Source organism: Euprymna scolopes, chromosome 22, assembly GCF_053919585.1.
Source record: "Euprymna scolopes isolate OS-2025 chromosome 22, ASM5391958v1, whole genome shotgun sequence".
NCBI lineage: Eukaryota > Metazoa > Mollusca > Cephalopoda > Sepiida > Sepiolidae > Euprymna > Euprymna scolopes.
The window spans coordinates 114,283,295-114,296,934 of record NC_136503.1 but is presented as its reverse complement, the minus strand read 5'-3'; the positions used below and the strand labels follow the sequence as shown (position 1 = coordinate 114,296,934).

Here is a 13,640-nt window from a genome sequence, read left to right as displayed (position 1 = left end):
TCAAAAACCTGCCATGAAAATAATGATCAAGTAGAGAAAGACTAGCAACGAAATAATCTATTCTCCCCACCTCTATACACCGTTTTGGTAACGAAGGTAACAATAAAACCATTTTCCTACTCCAACATCCAGAAAGTTACAAAATTTTAACTTAACTATTTTTTAACCTATACCTAAGACAAGAGTCTCGGCTGTCAACAATGGCGCCCCCCCCCCTCATCCCCCGAGAAATGATTTTAGTCTGGTCTTCTGTCAGTATTTTATTTTTTTCTTGGTTTCTGATTGTATAAATGCTTGGGTGGTTTCCAATTGTTTACATAATTCTGCTTCAACAAGTCGGTTTTATTTTGTTCAAATTCTATAGAAGTACTTTTATTTTATATTGTCAGCATTGTTCGTAATATTATAGAAAAAAATAAAATCACTGCTTGTGTAGAATAATGGACTTTGAAAAACATTTCAGGTGAATACATTACATACTTACATGTGATGTTGAAATTAGCATAAATTCCAAAAATTACCAATAATTAACCAGTAGAAAAATAATTACAAGTAAAGATAAAATTTACTGAGTTTATCAATTTATAGAGTTTTATTGTATGTTTTAATGTGGAAGCGTTTTCAAAATTCAGGGAAAATAACTGCAATTGATTATTTTAACAAAACTGACTTATTTCCCTTACTTTCAATTAAAATCCGCCATTTCAAAATACAAAATGTTGGATCATTATTGTGAATGGTATTTTGTAAAAACTAGATCTAGCACATATACTGGATTATTTTTTGTCATTTTTGGAATTTATACTAATTTCGACATGATACGTAGGTATGTAATAATGTTTTCACCTGAAATGCGTTTATTTCAAATTCCACTATTCCGTACAAGCATAAAAAAAAATCAATAATTTTATAATTACCAGGGACTTTGCAGCCATCAAAGATTAATTCACATGTGTTTGATCCACGCATTCCAAGTTTATCAAGTTTGGGTCCAGTGCTGAAACCCTCCATCCCCTGAAAAAAATTTTAATAAATTTTACAAAGTGACTCTTTCTATGTCAACCATTACAGTGATTTTAGGTTTTTGTCCAGAATTATCCAAAACCTTATCCACTATGCCACGAGTCCTTGCGCAAAGATCCATGGATAAGGTACTTGGTAAAATTCAGTTGTAAAGTTACAATCCTCTGGCCATTGAAGGTTCAATCCTCAGTGTGGACAACACTCAAAATACAACTGCGAATTACATAGGACTACCCAGTCATGGCTGATGGAATGAGAGCATGCTACCCTCATGGATTAAATAAAAGGTTCCATTTGAAATTCTGTGCAACTCTCCATGTCTGTTTTACAAGTACTGTAATGAAATGTACTCTGATGAACTCATAATACTTGTGCCCCTTAACATACATACTCCCAACGCTACCTTACAAGTAGCAAAATCCCACCTCTTCACTGTTGAGACCCCTAAATGCCTGAAAGCTTTCTACTCTAATAGTTTCTTCCTTTGAACTTTTGGACTTTCGAATTCTTCCCCTGTTTCCTGCCTTCCTGACTGTACTCACTTGCAGAAGTTTGAATGTAATGTGAATAGACATCTCGTTGCTCAACTCCCCACATTCTCCTGTTAAACATGGTTCCAAATAGTAGTCCCTAAAATTCAAGTCGCAATACACCTTGTTTGGAGTGAAAAAGAGCAGAAAAAAAAAATGTGGATGATTTGAGAAGATGGCTTCTCTGAATATTTGATTTGAAACACTTTTTCATTATCATCATCATTATATTCATATTTGGTTTAATGTTTGCTTTACATACTGGCATGTGTTGGATGGCTTTCGAAAATTGGCTTGTAAACTAACCTATCTCTGACCAGGTGTTTTTTATTCATCCCTCTTTTTCCCAAATCCATTCTTATCACTATTTCCCATGTTTTATTTGGCCTATACCTGTACCAACTCTTCTACATCTACTAACCCATGAACTCTCATACATTCTTTCAACATGGCTATACCAGCAAAGTCTCCTGTTCTGCATACATCTCTCCATATTTCCTCTGAGGTCATCAGATCTAAGACCATTTTTAAGACTTACATTAAACATCCATTGTATCATTTCTCTTCATGCAACACATATACTCAACTCTTATTGACCAGATTTCACTTCCATACATCACACTTCATACACATGTCTGATAAACCCCTTCCTTGAATGGATATTGATACCATTTGGCTGATTAATAATGGCAGAAGTTTCCTGAATTTACTACATCTTGCAGTCACATCAAAACCAGCTTCTTCCTTTGCTCGAATGGTGTCACAGAGGTAACAAGAATCGTTATCCAAATATGATTTCTCATTTGTATTCTCATCCATCTAACATTTGTCTAACATTTCTCACATATTTCAGCTGGTTCAAATTGACATTTCTTTCTATAGTTATATGTTACTTTATTTTGGTAAGAAAAAATAGATATAACAATGAAATCTCTGATATTGCTAAATATTTCAGAAACAAAAGATGAATCCCAAAATGACTTGCCTTTTCTATCAAAAATGCACTGATTCCATGCTGAGGTTTTGGATTATCATAATCAGTTTTGGCATAAACCACCAACACGTCTGCATCTGGTCCGTTGGTAATCCAGAACTTACTTCCTGTCAATTCGTAATGGTCACCTATGGAAGATTGTTGATGAGGATAATAAACATCAATAGATTTGATAATACAAAAATATAAAAAATGATATTATCATATATTTGTCATAAGCATGTTTTAAGTTCATGGTTACAGAAACAACACATTTTCATGTGCTTGGTTTAGTTTGTTTTTTTATGGCATATCAACGATTTATGGGTTATTTAATGCCGAATAAAATTATGAAATGAGAATTATCAAACATTCATAAAAAATGAATATTCATTTTCACAATTGTTTGGAATTATAAGTGGTCATTATTTATCCATCTTTGAATGGTTTTATATTCTCCAATCAAAGAAAAAAAAAATTAAAATATCAAAAAAATATTTAAAGCTGATTACATTTCAAAATGAATTTATTCCTTTTGATGTTTTTTTTGTTGAATGTTAAATATATGAAAATAAATATTTTAATAGTTATATATAACTATTTTCACTCATTTAACCATAAAAATGCTCTATTTCTAATATTGAGCATGAATTCATTGTATCAGTAACTTTTTCATGATTGTTGGTTATTGCAATCTATTTGTCTTTATTGCATGATTTCTCACCCCCAAAATCTTGATAAACATTCCTACTTTTCTCTTTTTTAAAATTTTATTTTTTTAATGATAATTCACATATTTGTATGCTATCTCATGTGTATGTATTTGTGACATCACTATATGTCTACATATTGTATCACCACTCTGTTGGCAGGGACATGAATTCACCTTGCGGCCCTATGCAGGGGAGTACCTCTACCTCTCCAAAAAATGGTATCATCTGTAAGTGAGTAATAGCCATTTGTGATACCTTAGACACCCTGGTGGAAGAGCAGCCTGTGACCGGGCGAATTGCAATATTCCATTTCAGCTAGATGGAAGATTGGAGAAGTCTGATCCAATTAATTTGGTGACCATGTCATGCTCTAGTATCCATAAATTCACCCCCTGTAACTTCACGAGGAAACAGAGCCCTTCCAAAAATATATATATATTGTCATCACACATGACAGTACGATTGCAACAATCATCAAGTCAACTGAACAACAAGCATAAACCGAATACATGACTCAACATGAACAATACCGTCAATGCAACCCACCCGACACGGTACTAAACATTTCTGTCAACACAAGTCAGCATAGTCTCAAACAATTCAATCTACATGACCCGCTACAGTCCCAAACAAATCCATTGACACAACCCAACACAATCTTGAACAACTCCTTCAATACGACTCAACATGATCCCAAATAACTTTGTTGATGTGACTCAACACAATCCCTAACAATTTCGTTGATATGACCTGACATGATCTCGAACAACTCCGTCGATAAAATCAGTATTTTGCATTAAATAACATGCCGTCAGATAAACAAAACCAATTATATTGTACTCACAATGATTACAGTGATTTAAATAAATTTAAATAAATAATGATTAAAAATTAAGAATAAACAATACTTTTTGTTAATGTTGTTTTAAATTGCTAGTTTATTTTAATATGAATTTCCATTTTATTTTTTGTTTGAACACAATTAACATTAACCTCACCTTTATGTACAGCTTTTGTTTTCATGGAAACAACGTCTGAACCACTACCAGGTTCACTCATGGCCAAAGCACCCATAAATTCACCTGATATCAACTAAAATTCGGAATTAGAAAAAAATAAATTTTAGAAACATTAATTATTGTGCACTAAAAAACATTTTACACATGAATATGAACAAAACAAGTGATTTTGATGAAATTGGTTAAAATTATTCATTAAGACAAAAAAAATAACTTTAATTTATTCTGTGATTAGCATTGGAACCAAGTGCAGAAGACAAGTGAAAACAAGAGTCGGTAGTGGAGAGACAAGATGATGAAGATGTAGTATACCCATACAAGAGGACATGTTTAGTGCTGTTTGTTTTTTTTTTAGTAAAACTGGTGCGCCAAAACCTTAAATACTTTTAATTTTTTTATGAACAAAAAAGAAAAGCACCACACTATTTTCACACATTTCTATTTAAAAAGATTTTCTTGAACATTTTTTACATTTTCCGTAAGAGCTCTGTGGGCCAAATTAAAGACCCTGATGGGTCAGATCTGGCCTTCAGGGCATACTTTGGAAGCCTCTGTGTGGTTTAATTGCAATAATTAAAAAATTCTTAAAAATGCATCACCCCTCCCTAACTAATTTTTTTCCTGTTAACTCCCAAATGAATGAATATTAAAAAATAAAATCTTGCTATAGTTTGTCTAAAGTAATGGAGAAAAAGAATATATGCTCATCTGACCTTTAACTGACTGGTTTCATCTTGTATAACTTCCAGACCAAGGATTTGTCTTGCTACAACCATTGGCAATAATTTTCCTTACTCCCTTTGTCTACCTAAAACTAACCAGAACTTTCATGAGTAAACTTTCTTTCTGTCTGTGAAATATGTTTTTGAGCCATCTTTTTAAATAATCTAATTCTAACTAGTCACAACCATCATTAATTATTAATAACCTTCATATTGTTGTTTCACTGTCTTCTTGATCAACTCACTCTTATCCTTGAAGCGCCAAGGGCCTTGATAAAAGTGAGTCACTAGTACATAAAAAAATCAGTTTCGTGGGTGTGTTTTGTGTAAGTTTTTACTTTTAGTTGGACACACACACACACACACACTGGTTGTGATAGAAGCAACTGGCTTAATAAAAAAGAATCTTTACAAATACTTAGAAGCAACCTGTAACAAAATACAGATAGCAACCATAAAGGGAACAGCGTCTATTCTTAAAAGAGCCATCTGATATTGTAACGGAATCAAGTGTTAGCTCCAGGAGGAGTTAGCTCCCTTGATCTCTTAAAACTAACTGAAGTAAAAAAAAGAAAAAAGAAAAATAAACAACTTTTATAATAATAGACTAGCGAGGGGTACCCGGCATTGCCCAGGCATTTAGAGGTGTGTATGTTTTTGGGTAAATGAAAACAAAAATCATTGGTCGGGTGTTTGTTTTAAAAACTCCCCGAAGCCTTGACATGCAGTTGGAAAATAATAAAGTGTGAAAAAAAAATGACATTTAACGGCAGGTGTGCGTTTTTGACGACTTAATGACGTCAACTTTGAGTGCGGGACGTCTGTTTGCTTCTTTCTTTATACGAATACGAATCGAAAACCGTTGAATATTTAAGTTTTGTAAGTCAGGCAAATTAAATACACACGCAACGCCAGTTCGTAACTCGTACATATTATCATTTAGATGTGATATAAAAAATTTTAAGAAGAAGCAACCTGAGCGAAAAGCAAGCGGAAAAAACCTTTCTTGGACATACACGAAAACGCACACACACACACACACACACACACATTTTCGCTTTTATATTTATAGATTATGCCTTTTGGGGGCATCTCTTATGTTAATCTCTGATCTTATTGCTATTTTAATAATCTCTCATTATTTCTCATCTATCTGCTTTGCCACATGCTGAAAACAAAATTCCACCTTTTTTTTTTGCATTATCACATGCATGATTTAGTAGGTATTCGCTACAGGATTTTTAAATAGCTTCACAAAACATGTACGCTTTGCTGTGTGCATATTCTCGCTGTCAAGAATAGTTTTTCTCTATGTTCGTCATATCAAATAAATAACGAAGTTTTTTCTTTTTTTCAACACCTAAAGAAAAGACAGATTTATTTTCTTAAAGAGATTATAGTTTTTAACTACAGATCGAAACATTCTCATGTCAGTGTCATTTTTCTACAGATCTGTACAAATAAAAATATCAATATAAATATTTCTATCTGAGCACTATTATATAAATCCAGTTGAAATTCTTTGAATTTTTTTACCCTGTGAATACATACTTAACCTGGACTCTCTTTCTCTCTCTCTCTCTATATATATATATATATATATATATATATATATATATATATATATATATATATATATACATACATACACACACACGGATATGAAAATACACAAATTGATGTTCTCATTTTGATCTTTATTGATTTTGTGAAAATATGATAAACATTTTGTGCTACAGTTCACACTTGGATTTTTTATGCTTGGATTCCAGATTCTTCTTTTAGCTTCACACATTACTGTTTAAGAAATTATTTAACTGGCTAATTGGTATCAACCAGTTAGCCAGTCATTTAATTTCTTGATTAATTGATTTTAATTTGCTTTTTTTTTTATTGAAAATGTCTTATTTTTTTTGCAAAAAATTTATTGTATATCTTTATATTTTGAAATTTATGCATTTTTTTTATTAATATTTATTCTCTGATGAAAAGAGCACATCCATGGATTAAGGATTTTTCATGATTACAATTCCTCATTTGAATTTGATGGATCAATAAATAATGTAATCTATTCAATTTTATTTTCATCATTTATTTTTCCTATTTCTATATCCTTTATCTAGAATATTAAGCTTTTGATTATCTTTATAAGTTCCAATTTTAAAGATATATATATATATATATATATATATATATATATATATATATATATATATATATATATATATATATTTAAAATTAGTGTTGGGGCAATTAATCGGAATCGGGAATTGGAAAAATCGGAAGATTTGGGGTTATAGGTATCGGATCGGAAAAATTGATGCCTATTTTCCGATGCCAAAACGATTCTTGTAATTGTCATTTTTTATTTGATTGGTTTAAAGTAAAATCTTCCATTGCTGGTAATAATAATAAATAATAAATATTTATTGATTTTAAAATATTAGTAAAGCTAAGATCGATAGATCACTCTTCACAAGTGTATTTTGATGTTTAGGAAAATATCTGCATATTTAACATGTGTTTTTATGAAAATTGGGGAAAATAACAATCTTATAGATAAATAATTAGAGATTTATAAAGAATCAGAATCGGTAATTGTATCGGAATTGGGAATTTAGCATAGAATCGGAAATTGTATCGGAATCAGGAAAAATATTGGAATCGTCCCATCATTAATATATATATATATATATGATGATGATGATTGCAACGTCTCTTGTCAGACGAGTGCCACTCCCTCAGGCATTTAAAATTCATGAGCCCAAATGCCTGAGAGAGTATCTATACAAAGATGATGTTACAGAGTCTTAGCTTTGTACGACAGCTAAGTCTCTCTCTCGGTTCAAAATGTTGAGATCCAGCAACAAGCAAGAGCAAGATAGCCAGCAACAAATTAAACTGCAGACCAGCTTAATGCGGGTACTGGTCTCCCGCTTTATGGTTTTTTAAATCAGAGATTTGCTTCTCCTAGAAAGGTTGCCTTCACCACGGCTTATGGGAGCCCTCTCCACCCCAATACACATATACACACACACAAATATACACAGTGCTAGTTGGCCATTGACCCAGAAAAGGAGTTCATTCGCCCTTTGGAAGGCCCTGAAGGATTATATATATATATATATATATATATATATATATATATATATATACACACACATACTAGCTGTACTCAGTGGCATACAGAAGTGTGGTGATGTCTAGGGCCAATTCTGTGATTGTATGCTCCAAAGACTCAAGTATAAGTTCTAGTGTTGAGAAAGGGAGATAGTCTTCAAATCAATAAAATGAACATTATTTCTTAAAATGTATTTATTTAAAATTGTACAGAGTCGATGAGAAAACATAATTTGATTTTTGAACAATTCAGTTTAAGGTGTTTATTACCTTAATGACATCATGTTAATCACCATCTTTGCTAATCGGGAATCTCATGTTTTTAAATGTGCAATAACATACGTACAAACATGAAATGTCTTAGCATATGTAGATGTAGATAATTCTTATGCACGGAATAGATCCGTTTCAATTCATTTTCCACAACAGAATACTTTTACTAAGGTTGGGCTGATTAATTGGAAGCAGAAAACAGAACTTTTTGGGATATCAAAATCAGAAAAATTTTAGCTTAATTTCTATTTCCAAAAACAATGTTTTAAAAAATTTGTTTTATTTGCGTAAACTTTAATTTTCCATTGCTGGTACTAATGATAAAATAATAAATATTTATTGATTTTAAATTTACCAGTAAAACGAAAATATACAGATGATAATAAATTTATATGAAAAAAAATGACATGGGAAAGGATGACATTATATGGCTGAGTGAGTGTATATAAACTATTTAACTAATTCTCTTTAACATTTTGTAATATGTCTTGACTTGTACTTTGAAATATTTACCCAAAACATTTTGTTTATATTGTATATAATGAAGAAGAAAGAAAAAAATTTGACTAAAATTAACATACAACCCCTGAAAAAATTTGGATGTCCAGGGCTAACCCTGACTCTATTCCCTCTCCTCTATACATGCTACTGCTGTAAAAGCACTCATTAGACTACACACCTCCCGATCACTTGAAAGTACTTGAATTTTAAGATACTACATATGTAAACACTTTAAATAAAAATTTGTGTATCGAGAAAGAGCAAACATTATGCGTCACCTTTGGAAGATATTTTTTCTTTTGTTCTTCATTTCCATGTCGTACAATCTGATTGACACAAAGGTTGGAATGGGCTCCATAACTGAGCGCTATTGCTGCAGACGCTCTTGACATCTCCTCCATAATAAGGCAGTGGTCAAGGTAGGAGCCTTCAGAACCACCATATTCACCTACAAAACAAAGCAAATCAATAAACGTCTGTGGTCAAATGGAAAATAAAAAAAATAATATTAATAATCCAACAACAACGGTTGAACATTATAATTACAGAGTATCTAACCATCGATACAACAAACATGACACCTTCTAAATTGACAGATAGGATCTTCACGGACGCACACTTTCAAATATTTCGGTTTGATACTCAGCAATGACAGCAATATCCTCAGTGAAGTTGCTGCCTGCATTAATATGATATGGCTTTATATTGGTAAAAGAGTTATTTACTTCTGTGTTGAAATAGTACCCAGAAGTTATCTTCTGCTGATACAGGAAGTACCAGTGAGTTATCTGCTCCTTAGGATTACATAAAATCAAATTGAAGCAGCCATTGGCTTTTTGGGGTGAAACTCAGCAATGAACTGTAAAACAATATCTATACTTTATAAACTTAAGGCAGACCGTCACTGGTATCCTGTGTAAGAGCAATATCAGCGACTGTCCAAAGTCGAACTGTTGAGGCCTATGATTTTGTAAGATTCCGGGTGCTTACTGACAATGAGGAAGACAGAGTGAAGATTCGCTGTTGTGGAAACTAAAATGCCCTGAAAATATCTGAAGACGCTATGAGATCACATTGATTGATGGCAAGATGGAATGATGGCTCAGATGGTCTAGACATGTGCTGAAGACAAACAACACCGTCGCAAAACTTGCCTTTGAACAAAGCCAATGAGGAGATGGGCAGACACCCTGCATAAAGACCTCTTCACCTGGATTAAACTTGTAATTGTGTCAAATGGAGACAAAAATCCATCATCATGAACCTGCAATAGCTCAGGATTAACACATAAGAAACAGAAGAAGCCAATTAAGAAGAAAAATGAGTTTGTCAATGTTCAGCATGTTCCTATTTATTTGTCTCTCAACCGAGTTAAACACGAGGTTCGATTTTAATGTAGGAAAAATCCAACTCCTTAACAAGCGGCATTCTAAATTGAGACAAAATTGAAATCTAGAAGAATTTCACTGAGGACAGAAAAAAAGATGTAGTATCAGAAATTACACACTTTTTTTTCTCTTTATTAAGCCATGGTCATAAAACTGTTAGCAATAGACAGAGGCTACTAATCTAATTAGAAAATGCATAAAACTTAGGAACAGCATAATAGCCGATACAGAACTCTGAAAATGTGACAGTGATACATGTTCATTCACACAATTCTAAGGCAACACGTTTAGAACTGCAGAAAACAATGCGAAAGGAGATTGCTGGTAAATCTCTAAGCAAACACCGTTGTGATTATGCAGAGAGTCTAATGTGAATGTATATTGGCGTAGGTTTGGTCTGTTCAGCCACAGCACAAGGCAGTATTCAAGCATTGTGATGGAGCAAAAACCATGAAATAATCTGTAGGCAACAGAAGCAACTGTTATATTCCAGCAAGTAGACAGCAGATCTAATCCATGCTGATCATATACTCAAGAGGAAACAAAGTCTTGGCAGGGAATATGTAGTATATATCTGATGGCACGACACTTTGCTCTTAATGAAAAGGTAAAGGAATTATTTTTTAATACTGTCAACTTTTTAATTTTTTTTACAAAATTTAAATTATCTACACTCTGTAACAGATTGCATGTCATCTTATTTTATTATTTTTATTTTTTGTTAATGACTTCCAACTTCTGTCTGTTGCCAATTTGTTCGTGCTGTCTTGTGATTTCTTCTTTACAGATTAAAAACAGAGAAAAGAAATGTAGTATCAGAACAAATACTATACAGCGTTCTTAGCCAAAAGGCCGAGAGTATGACAGCATTCAGAATGTCGGGTTTGTCGGCTGTTTTCATCACAGCCCAAAATACAACCATATAACATAATTCTGGAATAAGCACTTTTCTTTTGTTGGATTGAGATCTGGTTCAGTTCAGTTGAAGGAAGTGCATGGCTCTCAGAAATTACTTTGTGAGAGATTGTTAGTAAATATTAAAAAATAAGAAATTACGAATGTATATTAAGAGATGAAAAGCAGTTGGTGTATAAAACAATAGAGATGGATGAGAACTCAAGTGATCAGTTTTAGCAAAATTATAGATTTTATTCCAATATTGAGCTTATACAAAAATATTGTTACCTTCGTACACAGAATGAAGCAGATCATGTGCTTGTGTGATGGCAAGGATTAGGAGTCAATAAAGTTCAAGGAACTTCTTTCATTACTAACCAGCAGAGTGTTACTACTGTCAACCAAGGAATGGTCTAATTAGGCATGTGTACGCAGTGTGATGAGGTATGGAAGTGAAATCTGAACAGCGAAGATTGAAGACCTGCACTGCATGAACAAAAATAATATGATGGCTGCATAATGTGAGTCTTAAAGACAAACTTAGATTTGATAACTTTAAAGCAAGCCAAGTGTGTCCAGTGATGGAATGCTGTTGCTACATCTGTGCAGGAGCTGCTAGAAGCAGCTTTTCCTGCCTTGACAGAGTTCAAAGTGGACTTCGTAGCTTAGTGGGGAATGCCCTTTTCTTTTCCCTACAACTTCTTTCCCACAAGAAATGTTGCGAGCCTGTCTCTTCTTTATCATTATTTCCATAGTAAGTGCTTGTTTGAGCTTTGATCTATGGTCCCCCTCGCCAAACTTTTACGAAAAACACTCATCTAGCTGAAACCACTGTCAATAATTTCCCCCACTCTTTATCTGCGCCTAAACCTAAATGTAGATTCCATGAACAAAGCTTCTTTCTTAAAACTAAACGCCTCTGGAACTCTCCTCCATTTGCCTGTTTTTCATCTGACTAAAATTTGGATGTCTTCAAGTCCAACGTAAACAAATTCTTGATGAACCTTCCCCTTAAGTAATCCAATTTACCAAATTTCCATTACTTATAATTACTTTGATATTATCCTATTGACTGCTGTACACTCAATAACTCTTATCTTCGAGTGGCCTCCGGGCCTTGATAAGTGGTAACCCGATGTACAAAAAAAAAAAAAGATTAAATCTAAACAGTATTGAGAAATATGTGCATTATTTATTGGTATGATCACATTGAAAGAATAGATGAGACTTCTTGGATTAGTAGATTAGAGTCAGTTGGCAGTGGAAGGCCAAGGGAAACATCATGGATTTGAGAGAAAGAGGGTTGGTTGGTTGGTTGGTTGTTTTTGTTTTACGGCATATCAACCCTTTTCGGGTTACTTAATGCCGAATCCAAAGATTTTGAAGAAAAAATTTTAATAGAATATATTTGTTGTTTTCAAATCAGTTTCTATTTAACCCATAGTTGGGACCTTAACAGGTACTACCACTCCGGGTCAGAGTGGACCTGGGAGCAATGGTAATTAAAGGGTGGCTCCACACTCCCCAAAGCCTGCAAGCTGGGGCCTCACCACTGGATATAGTTTAAGGTCATATCCAGGACCGAGAGAAAGAGGGATAAATAAAAACCTTGAAGAGATAGGTTGGTTTGGAAGTTTCTAAAAGCCATCCAACACATGCTGCTGTTGTTGTTGCTGCTGCTGCTCTTGTATTTTCAAATCCTTTCTTCAAAATGATCATAATAAAACTTACCTGGAGCAGTTATTCCAAGTAATCCCATCTCGCCACATTTTAAGAAGAATTCCTAGTTTAAAAAAAGAATAGAAGAAATTAACAGGAAATCGTGAGGAAATAAAAAGTAATTTAATTAAAATGAATGTTTTTTTTTTAATCTAAACTGATCAAACAAAAAAAATGAATTTGTATTATTTCAGATTTTGGATGTTATTTTCATGTTTTGGATGATGTAGCCTTCAACCTTCAGTTGTATCTTAAACTGAAGAATCTGTATGAATTTTGAAGGAAACCCTTTATTTAATCCACAGGGGTAGCATGCTCTTATTCAGTCAGCCATGAACGGGTAGAAATTTTAAGTAATTTGTAATTGTAATTAGTATCGCCTGTACCGAAGATTAGTCCATCAATCTCAAGAAGAGTGTCACTTAGAACTGATTATTATTTGGAACTTATATCCTTTATGGCACGTCTTTGTGGGAAATTCTTGTATGAATTTTAGGAGCCTTAGACCAATTCTTGTTTTAGATGTGTAGTCTAACTATTACCATTATAAATTCTGACTTATTATTACATTATATGTGTCTTTTTTTATTTAATGGTAATCTAATCTTATTTTTTATAATTAATAAAGTGTTCCATTCAAAATTCCATACAGATTCCCTAAGATCGACAAAAAAAAAAAAAACTCAATAGATAGCGATCTAGTTGTAAAAGTGGTTGTTTTCTTTTCTTTGTGGCTGTAATTATTGAAACAAGTAGAAATAT

At 33.0% G+C, this 13,640-nt stretch overlaps 1 protein-coding gene across 2 annotated transcripts in view; it reads right to left on the bottom strand.

The window, feature by feature from the left end:
* Positions 1–13,640, bottom strand: part of LOC145243667 (isovaleryl-CoA dehydrogenase, mitochondrial-like) — a 191,075-nt gene that overhangs the window by 15,045 nt on the left and 162,390 nt on the right. For both annotated transcript variants that reach the window (XM_080106714.1, XM_080106715.1), the window contains exons 3-7: positions 12,891–12,942; positions 9,153–9,322; positions 4,238–4,331; positions 2,539–2,675; positions 918–1,014 (exon numbers count right to left, since the gene is read on the bottom strand). In XM_080106714.1, the coding sequence (XP_079962840.1) occupies positions 918–1,014; positions 2,539–2,675; positions 4,238–4,331; positions 9,153–9,322; positions 12,891–12,942 (550 nt within the window). The remainder of the gene's footprint in view (positions 1–917; positions 1,015–2,538; positions 2,676–4,237; positions 4,332–9,152; positions 9,323–12,890; positions 12,943–13,640) is intronic.